The following is a 12,513-nucleotide window of genomic DNA, read 5'->3' as shown; positions in this document are numbered from 1 at the left end:
GGGAGGGGAATTGGTCGTGGCCTGCCTGGCCACAGGATATACACCAAAACACAGCACATTCTATTTGTGACACTTTATTGATGCTGGGGAGGTGGGGAAGAGACCTGGAAGAATATGTGTGGCAGTCCCCAAGGTGGGGACTGGGCAGGTGTTGAGGCCTGGCCACTACTGGGCAGGGAAGACAGAGTTGCCACTGAATGCACAAGGGATGAGCAGCTGCCGGTACTCCAGGGGCAGGTGCCGCTCCACAAGCACATGCAGTGAGACTTGGTCGTTGACCAGGCCCTGCCTGTAGCAGAGGAGGATAGAGATAGAATCAGGGCCAACACTCCCACACCCAGCACCTCCCTGCTTCTGCCCACTTACCTTCGCATCAGCAGTTCCAGGTCCTCTGGCCTCACAGTCTTGCGGCCGGCATGAGCAGCAAATACCTCCAGGTCGTCACAAAGATGCTGGAAATACTTGTCCAGGCTGCCAAAAGGGTTGGGGTAGAACAGACTGAACAGAACAGTCTATTGATGATCTGAGGGCTCCTCTCCCCACCCAGAGTGTCCAGGACTCACCACTTCTCCACCATCTCAAGAGCTGCCTTCTCCATGGGCATCTTGGCATAGAAGCTAAAGAGTTTCACATAGTGGCTCAATCCAGTCTTGTGGGGATCTTGACGGGGCCTGGGGCCAGGGGTTCGGGCCCTGGGAGGAAGCCTGGTCGATAGAGGCTCCAGAGGCTCTGAAGATAAGCTAGGAGCAGGAGTGGATAGTTAGCTAAAATGCTGCCCAAAGAGGCTCCTAATCAAAAACAAGTCTTATTGGCTCCTGCGAAGACTAGGGCCCATGTGCTCCTTGGCTAATGTGGACCAATAGCTCTAACTGTCTGCTGGGAGGCAGTGCGGACAGGGGCCACACAGAGGCCTGGTATTTTCCTGAGGCCCTGACCCAAAGTCCCAGTCTAGACTCATTACACAAGCTAGTACTTGCTCAGGCCCTAGACCCTCAGGTCCTAGACCCTCAGTCTGTTGCTGCCTATCTGATTCTGCTAATCGTCTTCCAGGAAGCCTTCTCTGACTACATACTGACTTAGGCACTTCCCCCTACCCAGGTTCCTCTAAGAACCTGGATATATGCACCAAGATGACACATGTGCTCAGTGAGCCCCACCCAGCCCACCTCAGGGTGCTCTCTTGAGTGATCATCTGCATACCAACGGGAAGGGGGATAACCCTTTGGTGCTCAATGCCAAGCTCAGAAGCCTGCCCCCTTCCCAAGAGGCCCATGCAGAACAAGGTCATGGGATCTTACACTGCAGCGCTAGGTGGTGGGGCTGGCTCAAGAAACTGAGGTCGCCTTGCCTGAAGAAACTCAGTGGTGCTGGAGGCCAACTCTAGACTTGCTGTAGAGAAAGGGCAGGATTAGAGGGGGCTCAGGCTTGATTATCTCACCCAACTGTCAAGGCCCACAGCTTCCTTTTCCTGTTCCTCAAGGGCCCCATTTAGCTCTGGCCAGTCAAGCAATGGGCCCCTCAGAGTCTCCCTGACCCACCACTTGTGCCCAGAAACACAACCTAGGGGTACAACTCCTCAGATTAGAGACTGAACACAGCTGTCACCCACTCACTCCCTCATCCCTGCATTGGGCCCCTTACCTGTCCTACCAGAGATGTCCTCACCTCCTGAAGATCCTTCCGGCTCCTTGGCCTCAGCAGCTTCTGTCATTTCTCTATGTCCCTTAGACTTTTCCATCCTGACAGATCCTTGTGTTCCTGTTGTGGCCACCACTTTGCTCACACTCAAACTTTCCTCCATCCTTTCCTCTGCCTCCTCACCAACTCCATCCTGTAAGGGCTCTACTCCATCTTCTCCAGAAACAGCACTGCTGTTGTTTGGGAAGCTCACAGCAAGGGCATCAACCTTCTTTGCCTTTCCTGCCAGAAGTTGGGTTGGTTTTCCAGGATCTGAATCAAGGGAGAGAATACAGTTTAGAGAAGCAGTAGGCCAAGGCTGCAGCTCTGAGAAGGATAAAGGTAGAGTAGTAAACCCAGTCTAGGTCACTGAGGAGAAATGTCCAGAGGCAGACCCAGGGTACTTGTTTGGAGTATTCTGGTCCAAAACCGACTCTGCTCTGACATGCAAGAGGAATCAACAACCAAGGGACTCTGCAGGGCACACACATAGGCCTGAGGAGGGAAAAGCACAAATGCCAATTTTCATCCAAGGCTTAGCTCTGGGCCATAGGCCCCACATACTCACTGTGGTTCTGCAGCCTAGGCCCACTGCTCTGTGTCCTGTGACTGACAGCCCTCTTAGCATCTTCAGCCTCAGTGTGAGAGAGACAGGGTAGGGAGTGGTACACACTGGGGGAACGACCAATCAAGGGCTGGGAGAAGGGCTGAGTGTCCTCCAACACGGTATCCGTTGGCAGGGTGGCAACGGGGGTTCTGAGGCTGTCGCCTGGAAATGAAAGGCCAGTTGACACTCTGTTTTCCAGACTTACCTGCTGCTACCCACTCACCAGACCCCATGGGTCTGCCCCAAGTGGCCTTCAGAAAAAACTACCTAGTACTCTAAGCCTTATCCTCCTTCCACAGGTCTCTTTGCTTACCTTCCCACTTCTTAGCCTGGCATTCACACTCTCCACAGCTTGTCCCACCAAAACTGCTCACCTATGCCTCCACACTTCTCACTCTGCTAAGAACCCTCCTCTTACTCTAGTGAACTTGACTTGTTTTCTGAAATCAGGCTGTCTGGTCAGTTCTGACTGGCCAGCTGATCCTGAAACCTGACCCTTATCTATCTCCCAAGAAGATCCAGCCACCACACCATACCTTTCCTACCCTCAGCCCTGTAGCTTCTCAAGAATATGGGATCCTAGAAGATACTGGGACCGAGACTGGCACCAGCACTTTGGAGAAAGAAAGCAGAAACTCCTCATAGACCTACTAGCAAGCTTGCTCACTGTCCTTGACTTGACAGAGAGAGGAGTAATCCTGGACTCAGCAGCACCTCCTACAGGGGAGGGAGAGGGAAATCTCAACCTTACCTGGAGAAGCCAAGGCCAAAGAAGTATCTCGCAGATCCTGCAAAAATGCACCCACATCTACAGCTCGGCGGGTAGGAGGTCTGCGAGCCAAACCAGGCCTCTGCGCTGATTGGGGCTGGAGAGGTGTGGCAAAGGTCAAATTGAGGGAGCTGGTGGGAGGGAGGAGGCACAAAGGAAAGTCAGGTATCTGAGGCCCAATTTTCAGGAGAATTCCCCCATCCGCCCTGGGGCTCTCATCTCTTAGTACACAGCCATGATGCTATGAAGCTAAAACTGGCAGGGACCAGTAGGCCAGATTCCATCACAATCAATACCTCCCTCTCCAAGCCTTTCCACCAACCCCAGGATAGGCAACAGCACCTGGTGAGGGAGGAGGCACTGCCATTCCCACGAGGCTCTGCAAGAGAATTCAAAAATAAACTATGGTAAGTTACCAGGCTCATGAGAGCCCACTCTCAGGCCTCCTCAGCCTCTCTAGAGGGCAAGAGAGTGTGGCCAAAGGTGTCGTCCAGGGTCTTACCTTGGGAGAGAGGCAGTCCCTGGTCCATTCCTTGCTGAAACACTGACAGTCTTTGCCTCTGCTTCCTCCTGCCAGGAGCCAGAAGACCTAGAGCCAGGGTTGTGGGGGGCTCAAGCTCAGGAAGTTGCAGCTCCAGGCTACAAGGATGGAACTTATCTCAGACAGGCCAGGAAGCCCAATACTGGCTTCTGGGGCCCTCAAGAGACTCCCTGATCAGAGCTGCCCAATATCCCAGTGAAGGGAAGAATTCACTGTGCACCTGCCCCGACTGCTTTCCCGTCTAGAGGACTGGACCACTTGCGGTGTCGGCACTGGCTTCACCACAGACTCTGGCATCATGACGGAAGATTCTGGGGCTGCAGAGACAGCAAGGAGAGGGTAGGGATGGCAGGGCAGTCTGCCCTGAATGAGGGATACCAAGGAACTGGTGTCTAACCCTGATTAGCAAGTTAGGTTCACTCACCAGTTAGAAGGATGTTCTTCAGCAGAGTCCGGGGTGTCTGTTCCTCCAGGTTCCCACTGGTATGAACATGGGCCAATCTGCCAATAGACTGGGTAAAAGCACCAAGCAATCCTTCTGTTCCTTTGCCTTGAGATTCCCTCAAGGTGGGCTCCAGAGCAGAGCTAGACCTCAGAGCCCCCTGAAGGCAGCAAGAGCCCTGTAGTGGTCAGTGGGCTGGGCACTTACCCTGGCTCTATGGGAACGCCGCCTCACATTCATCTTTGTTGGGCTGCTCAGCCTCCTGGAGGAAGGTGTTTCAAGTAAGGCTTTCTGGGCACTGCGTAAAGACCAACAGCTCTAAGAATTAAGTAGGGAGAGGGAACTAGAGAATGCAGAGATGTGCTTTCATCAGGGATCTTGGCTTGAAGACCTTTTCCCTCAAGGCCAGGGATCCAGCCCCTCCCACAGCCTGTTTCTAGCTCTATATCAACAGCTCTGTGGATGAAGGGGAACCTAAGGGATATGGGAAGAAAGGGAGACCATAATGATCCAGCCAGAGGGAGGGGCTGAGGAAGGCTTTACAGAACTGACTCTGTTAGAAGTAGAGGCCACACAGACAAGAGGAGCAATTAGAAGAATATTCACTCCTGACATTAACATAACAAAAAAGGATATTTAAATATTTTGAAACCTTTTTAGTACTTGTCAGGGTTTCACAGCAACTTCTACATTGGTCACTCCAGCCCTGGTCTCCGTTCCAGTCCCTCTAAGATTCCCAAAGCACAGCTCCCACCTCATCACTTATAGGTCTAAAACCTACAATGAATAGCTTCCCAGGGCCTATAAGAGAACGGCACTGCACCAGTCTGGCAGATGCCAACTCCCACACCCTCTGCACCAGGAGGAGCTCACCATAGCCCTCATCCACTGACACTGCCCCCAGGTCAGGCCAAATTCCCTGCTCCCTAGCAAAGCATCTTTCTAGTTCTGCCCGTCCTGCCTCCCGAATTCTGCCCAGACTGTGCTAACTCCTTTCCCATCTTCCAGCTGGGCGTTACAGGGAAAGGGGACTGAATGTGCAGGGAAAAGTGCGGACCACAGAGGAGGCAGTTCAGGGCAGATGCCTGGACACTCTTTGGGCTGGTGTGGGGGGAAGGTGTGGCCCAGAGAACAGTAGAGAAGGCCAGATTCTGAGCGCCTAGAGACAGAAACCAAAGACGCGAGCAAAGTTGAGCTTTGTAGTCCTGAGACGTGGCAGTCTGGAGTCCCGGGGGTGGGGGCACAAACAGCTCACCCGAACCCAGTAAAGGGTGGACCCAGTTCTCAGAACCCGGGGCCCTGCGGCTCTCCGAGACTCAGTTTCCCTCTCCAAACAGGGTCAGCGCTGGATCCTGCTGAAGCCTGACCCCCCTAATTCCGATGGTTGTTCACACGCTCGGGCAGCGCCCTCCCATACCTAACTCTAGCACTTCGGCGTCGCCGCGGGGTGAGCGTATCCGCAGTATCCAGCACGCGCCGCAACAGCGTGCGAGTCGTAGGCTCGCTATCACGGTTGTAACTCTCCGCCATCGCCTCAGCCATCCCCTTCTAACCGCTGAGGTAGCTGAAGCCACCGCCTTCCCGCCGCAGCATTTAAGCCAACTCTCGCGAGGCTGCCGCACAGCCTCACGGGAGTTGCAGTTCTAACCCTACCGCCCAGAGGCGCGTGGTGTGTGTAGTGGTGGTTCGTTGTAAGCTCTGGATTTGGAGGCACTTTTACCTGGGAGTGCACCTGGACAGATGTGTGCAACCAGTCGAAGCCTTGGTTTCTGTAAGTTGAGGATGATACCCACCTAATAAGGGGCTTGTACTGATTCAATGAAATATATATATTTTTAAAGTTTATTTAAGTAATCTCTACACCCAAGGTGGGACTGGAACTCACCACCCCGAGATCAAGAGTCCTCTGCACTACAGACTGAGCCAGCCGGGCGCCCCTCAATGAGATAATATTTAACTCAGCATCTGACATATAGTAAGCCCATCCTCAATAAATAACAGTCATTATTATTAGAATGTCTTATTCCTATCTCTCTCTGGAGTTGAGGAGAGACGTTTGGGCCAGGAAAAAATAATTTTATCCTATATGTGACCTGGTCAGAGTTGCATTTGTGAACACCACTCTGCCTTAGAAGAGACCAGTTTGAAGACCCAAAGGCTAGTGTGCTGTTTGTGATCCAGTAGAAATGATCTCTAAACAAGCAATTTTGAGATGAATTTTGGCCCTCAAAAGTTCTGATAATGCTAGAGACTCTATTACCATATTTTCACCAAGATAGCGTCCCCACCTTTTTTTTTTTTTTAATAAAGATTTATTTATTTGAGAGAGCGAGAATGAGAGTACATGAGAGGGGGGAGGGTTAGAGGGAGAAGCAGGCTCCTCGCTGAGCAAGGAGCCCCATGCGGGACTCAATCCTGGGACTCCAGGATCATGACCTGAGCCGAGGGTAGTCGCTTAACCAACTGAGCCACCCAGGCACCCCCTCCCCACCTTTCTTAAATTTTCATGGAAACTTAATTAGAACTTGAGTTCTGAGTCTCCCGTGGAGTTATGCTTTTGTTCCTAGATCAGATGCCTATGTGTTTTACATAACTGATAAAATTTTCTATTTGCTACTTGTTAAAAAAAAAGAATACTGGGTGCATGAAGTGAGGGAGGGCGGAATGAGAGACTAGCAAGGACCAGACCATGTGGTGTCTCACAGGCTCTGGAAAGGAGTATGGACATTATAAATGCAATAGGCCATTGGAGGGATTTAAGCAGAGGAATCACATAAATATATATATATATATATTTTTTGGTAGCCATATAAACAACAGATTTTTGTAGAGGAGGCAAGATTGGAAGCAGGGAGGCATGTGTCAAGGTTCTAGCCTTTCTCCAGAGGTGACAAGATAGAGGGTGGGCAGGGCCGTGGGGGTGGGGAGAAAGCTACGCATTCTTGATGTGTTTTAAGTGTAAAGGATTAAGTGTAGATTTGATGTGATTTTATGTACTGGAAGGTAGAATTTTTAAAGATTTTATTTATTTATTTGAGATAAAGAGAGCATGAGCGGGTTGAAGGGCAGAAGAAGCAGACTCCCCACTGAGCAGGGAGCCTGATGGGGGACTCGATCCAGGCACTCTGGGATCCTGACCTGAGCCAAAGGTAGATGCTTGACCGACTGAGCCACCCAGGCACCCTGGAAGGTAGAATTTTATTGAGCGTAATCTTCACTGTCTGTACATGAAGAAATTATATAAATTTGATCTCTCATTAATATGTTTTGTAAGGTAGATTTTGAGACAGGGAGGAACAGAACTCTATCAGTAATAGTATGACAATGAAAATACAAAATAACAAATAACAATGATCTTTTGCTTAATTTTGTCCCTACTGCACACATTTTATAAACATTTAATCATATAACAGTGTGTATTCATGTTTTAACTATTGTATATGCACTTCTTTCACCATGGACTGCATTTCTGAGTTTGAAGGGGTTCAAGCTGTGGATCTCAGCTGCATAGGCCAGGAGGAATGGGACTTTTTCCTGTTATGGGTCTGTGAAGCCCATGCCAATAACCATGGAGCACATTAATTGTAAATAGAAAATGCAATGGTGATGTTGGGATTAGACAAATAGTGCACTTCCCATTGTCCTGTATTTTCCCAAAACATTTTTTTTATTTTTTTAAAGACTTTATTTATTTATTTGAGAGAGAGAGAATGAGAGACAGCACAAGAGGGAAGAGGGTCAGAGGGAGAAGCAGACTCCCTGCTGAGCAGGGAGCCCGATGCGGGACTTGATCCCAGGACTCCAGGATCATGACCTGAGCCAAAGGCAGTCGCTTAACCAACTGAGCCACCCAGGCGCCCTCCAAAACACTTTTTTTAATGTTTTATTTATTTATTCATGAGAGTCAGAGAGAGAGAGAGGCAGAGGCAGAGGGAGAGGCAGGCTCCCCACCCAGCAGGGAGCCCGATGCGGGACTCGATCCCAGCACCCTGGGATCATGACCTGAGCCAAAGGCAGACGCTTAACCATCTGAGCCACCCAGGCGCCCCTCCCCAAAACATTTTAAGTATGGTTCCTTTTATAATAAAGCACTTAAAAAAAAGAAAAAGTAACAGTTAACTTGGGGTGTTATATTTTTTCTTTCACAAGCTTTTAAATTGCCAGGTCTTTTTTTGTTTTTATGTCAAATAATTAGAAATAGCATATACTAGGCTTCAATTTCATACCCATGGTCTGTAATCAGGAGGAAAAAAAATGTGAAGGGAGAGTCTGGAGAAGGGGTGAAGGCAGGAAGTGGGAGAAAGGGGGAACTCAGCAAAGGAGGGCTAGCAGGTAGATCCCCGGAACAACTGCCAGGCCTTCCCCTGGTTTTCCAAAGCCTCTCTTGCCCTTCAGAACGTTTTTTCCATAGAAGTCGGGGATTGGGAAGGTGTCTTGTTACAATCCAAATTCTGTCCATCCTCTGGTTCAACACTCTTCAACAGCTCCCAGTCGTCTGCAGAATTAAATCCCAAATCTTTTAACTTAGCCCAGTTTGGTATCTTTCAGCGCTTCAACTACCCTGCCTGTCCTCTTCCAGGCTCTTTGAGGACCTAGCCTAGTTCTTTCCTCAGGACCAGCTACTCCCTCCTCACTCAAGCTTTTCACCATTTTTTTTCTTTCTTGGCCTCCAAGTCCCATTTTCTCCTCTGTCCTGTTCATTAGTCTGTAGCATTTATTTCTGTGATTAGACATCCATTCGGGTGCATTCACATCTATTATCCAAAAGTCGGACCCTCAACCCTCAAGGTAGTCAGGTCGACCTCCTTTTAGAAAGTTCCCAACTCACTGCACTGTACCGGCCACACAGTAGGCACCTACTGGTGACCGTGTTTAGGTAAGTGAGTCAACTCAAGCCACGGCTGAATTAAGCGAGTCCTCAACGCAGAGAAAGGGGCTCCTGAAGTCTTTCTGGGCACTGAAGCTGAGGTTCCCCACCCAGTCCCCGCAGGAATGCCATCGACTCACAGGCCCCAGGATTGGGGAAGCGCTTCCGGCTGACACACAACCTCACCCAAATCCTAGTCCCCCTGTAACCGGACCTCTCCTTTAGGCGGCGCCCCAGGCCGCAGCCGCCGAGTTCAGCGCACGGCATTGCGGGATTTGTAGTTTCCGTAAGCAAACGCCCAAGGCGCTTGCGCACTACAGAGGCGTACGCCGCCAGACCTCATCAGGATTCCGGGTCCTTGTGAAGGGCGGTCCAGGCGACAGCGTTCCAACCGAATATGCCTCTATAGTCGGCCGGGGATAAGCCGGGCGGGGGTAAGAATCTGTTCTGCGTGGGTTGTCACGGTGCCCTGGAAAGCTGCCGGAATCATCGCGCCCCCGCTCCGGAAGTGAGCAGCTTCTGGCGCGGTGCATTGTGGGGGGCGTAGTCCTCCTTCCCAGGCGGTCCTTCGCGGCGTCCCCGGGGCCGACTCCGGAGCGCAGGCGGGCGGCCGGGCGGGCGGCGCAGCGCGGGCCGGCGGGAAGCGTATTCTGGGCACGGGGCGCCGGGCCGGGCCGGCCGCGTCGGGCGGCAGTAGTGGGAGGCCGCCTAAAGGCCCCGCGCGGCGCCGCCCGTCGAGGGGCGGGCGGCGGCAGACAGACCGGGCCGTCGAAGGGCTCAGGAGGCCGGTGGGCCGGGCCGAGGCGGGCCGCGCGGCGCAGCCATGCCAGGCTTTACGTGCTGCGTGCCGGGCTGCTACAACAACTCGCACCGGGACAAGGCGCTGCACTTCTACACGTTTCCCAAGGACGCCGAACTGCGGCGCCTGTGGCTCAAGAACGTGTCCCGTGCTGGCGTCAGTGGGTGCTTCTCCACCTTCCAGCCCACCACGGGCCATCGTCTCTGCAGCGTCCACTTCCAGGGCGGCCGCAAGACCTACACGGTGCGCGTCCCCACCATCTTCCCGCTGCGCGGCGTCAACGAGCGCAAAGTAGCACGCAGACCCGCGGGGGCCGCAGCCGCCCGCCGCAGGCAGCAGCAGCAGCAGCAGCAGCAACAGCAGCAGCAGCAGCAGCAGCAGCAGCAGCAGCAGCAGCAACAGCAGCAGCAACAACAACAGCAGCAGCAGCAGCAGCAGCAACAACAGCAGCAACAGCAGCAGCAGCAGCAGCAGCCGTCAGCCTCCACTGCCCAGGCCTCCCAGCTGCAGCCGAACCTGGTGTCTGCCTCTGCTGCTGTGCTCCTCACCCTTCAGGCCGCTGTAGACAGCAGCCAGGCCTCGGGGTCCGTGCCCCCAGCGCCCACCACTCCCACCGGCGAAGACGTGAAACCCATCGACCTGACCGTGCAAGTGGAGTTCGCCGCTGCAGAGGGCGCAGCCGCCGCAGCCGCCGCGTCGGAGCTAGAGGCTGCTACGGCAGGGCTGGAGGCCGCAGAGTGCCCTATGGGTCCCCAGTTGGTGGTGGTGGGGGAAGAGGGCTTCCCTGATACTGGCTCCGATCACTCATACTCCTTGTCGTCAGGGACCACGGAGGAGGAGCTCCTGCGCAAGCTTAACGAGCAGCGGGACATCCTGGCGCTGATGGAGGTGAAGATGAAGGAGATGAAAGGTAGCATCCGCCACCTGCGTCTCACCGAGGCCAAGCTACGAGAAGAACTCCGTGAGAAGGATCGGCTGCTGGCCATGGCTGTCATCCGAAAGAAGCACGGAATGTGAATGGGTCCCCCTTCGGCTTGCTGGACTCCTGGACCCCTCTCAGCCTACAGGGACCTTAGGCCGCTGCTGTTGAACTCCCCTATACTCCTGGGGCACTGGTTGACAGTACTGAAGCTTAGGGCAGCTGGACTCTCTTGCTGGTGACCTGGCACCCTGTCTTGTTTTCTCCTGAAGCAAGGTCCTGAAGTCTGGGACCTCAGACTCTGTACAGGTGACACCAGCAATTATGACTTTATCCCCCACTCCCCACCTCACCCCCAGTTTATGTTGCAGGTTCTGGTTAAGCAGAGGCTTCAGAACCACTGAACTTGAAAATTACCCACTCAGGATGCAGGTCGGATGCCCAAGACTATGGGTTTGGGAAGACAACACCTTGAGGTTGGCCAGCATTGAGACAACTCTTCCGTGTGTAGTGATAAGAGATCCAAGTAACATCAGTTCTCCTTTTCGTGCTTTTCCTTCCCAGGTGCAGCCTGTGATTCTAATGGGGACTGGCAGATCTGTGCCTCTGCCTATAAGGACCTCCCTCCCCAGGAGGCCATCTACAAGGGGATCTAGGTGACCTGCTGATGAAGATCCAGCTTGCCAGGGACTTAGGTTTATCCTGTTATGTTTGCTACTGGTTACAAATTCTATTTTCTGTACAATTAGTCAGACTAAAGTTTTCACTGTGTTTGTTTGGCAAAACGAATTAAACAGAAAGTAAGGTTTTAATTTGGGTTTCATCATTTTATTTTTATAAAGACTCATTTCAGTATCCCTGAAAGGTGGGGAAATAGACCTCCCAACAGGCCTCTACCTTAGATCTCAAGGAGAGGCTGATCCTGAGAGTAGAAATGGTTCAGTGACCATGCTTGTCCATAAAGGGGCCCTGAGCACATGGACCCTGGCTTCATAAGGATCTCACAGAGTTCCTGGCCCAGCTCGCTCCAAAGAGTTTAGAAACTGCACCAAATGGTCCCAGTTTGCTGTGGGTTAGGAGAAGGAGCAACTGAGAACTAAACCAAGTTGTGACTGCTCACTTCTCTTGAGGGTTTTGAATTCCTCATGAATTTTCAGCTGCGGTTGAATTTCACTCACCATTTTAGCCCTAGTACAGTGGCACGCATGGGTGTGCAGTTACTTAGTGAAGATCACAGCTGGAACCAGCCATGCTTCCCGCACACATAAGAACTCTTGTACAGATAACTTGGCCTTGGGATGTTATTGTGGAGGAGTTGGGATTTGTGACCCCTTGACTCATTTCTTGGCTGTTTCTATTCTTTAGATAAGGTAGGGGTGAGGTGACATTTTTATCTATAGGTCCAAATAACTTAGCTCAAAGCCAATGGGCCAAGGCAAGCCTTTAAAGCTAGCCCTATTTACTACGGTGTTCGGGCACAAATGGATACTTCCTGGGGTCCATAAAACATGACTTCCTTCTCTTACTTTAGAAAAGGCCACTTCCCTGGGGGCTTTCCCTGTGTCTGAACTGAAATGACAACTGTTTCTCTAGTCTCTGCTCTCCTCTTGGCCCTTGGCACTGACTTGAGAAACAAGTCTCTGGTTTTAAGACGGGTGGAGTATAGGTTGTACAGGTGCCTGGCTGGGGAAAGGATTGGATCTCTGCCTTCCTAGCGTTAGTTCTGGCTTATCGTAAATAAGGTGGTGGATGCACAGCATTGCCCCTTCCAGGCCAGCTGGGACTGAAGCCCTTTGTGGGCAGCTATTAAGCCACTCTGTCAGTCTCCACTCTCCACTAGGAGTGAGGGCTTTTCCAGGCTCAGTCTATGCTGTTTAGTGTATCCTAGCTCC

General features: G+C 52.1%; 2 protein-coding genes across 4 annotated transcripts; one reads left to right on the top strand and one right to left on the bottom strand.

The window, feature by feature from the left end:
- Window positions 1-58: 58 nt before the first annotated feature.
- CENPT (centromere protein T) lies at window positions 59-5,630 on the bottom strand. Of its 3 annotated transcripts, none has more exons than XM_025888924.2 (13): window positions 5,454-5,630; window positions 4,244-4,334; window positions 4,019-4,106; window positions 3,815-3,911; window positions 3,556-3,692; window positions 3,396-3,432; window positions 3,036-3,184; window positions 2,246-2,446; window positions 1,666-1,950; window positions 1,299-1,389; window positions 564-740; window positions 367-471; window positions 59-289 (listed from the first exon to the last, which is right to left on the bottom strand). In XM_025888924.2, the coding sequence occupies exons 1-13, from the start codon at window positions 5,576-5,578 to the stop codon at window positions 166-168; spliced, it is 1,707 nt and encodes a 568-aa protein (XP_025744709.1). In that variant the 5' UTR covers window positions 5,579-5,630; the 3' UTR covers window positions 59-165. The 3 variants fall into 3 exon arrangements, with proteins under 3 accessions (XP_025744709.1, XP_025744710.1, XP_073736214.1); XM_025888925.2 differs by having other exon boundaries at window positions 4,244-4,298; XM_073880113.1 differs by lacking the exon at window positions 5,454-5,630 and adding an exon at window positions 5,292-5,432.
- A 3,602-nt stretch (window positions 5,631-9,232) lies between these two features.
- On the top strand, window positions 9,233-11,433 carry THAP11 (THAP domain containing 11). Its single transcript, XM_025889045.2, has one exon. It carries the CDS (start codon window positions 9,727-9,729, stop codon window positions 10,717-10,719), a length of 993 nt encoding a protein of 330 aa, XP_025744830.1. The 5' UTR covers window positions 9,233-9,726; the 3' UTR covers window positions 10,720-11,433.
- The last annotated feature ends 1,080 nt before the right edge of the window (window positions 11,434-12,513 follow it).

The sequence above is a fragment of the Callorhinus ursinus genome, unplaced genomic scaffold, assembly GCF_003265705.2.
Source record: "Callorhinus ursinus isolate GAN/ISIS: 27379988/994484 unplaced genomic scaffold, GSC_fseal_2.0 scaffold37, whole genome shotgun sequence".
Taxonomy (NCBI): Eukaryota; Metazoa; Chordata; class Mammalia; order Carnivora; family Otariidae; genus Callorhinus; species Callorhinus ursinus.
Note: the sequence above shows the minus strand (reverse complement) of the source record. Positions and strands in the feature narration are given on the sequence as shown.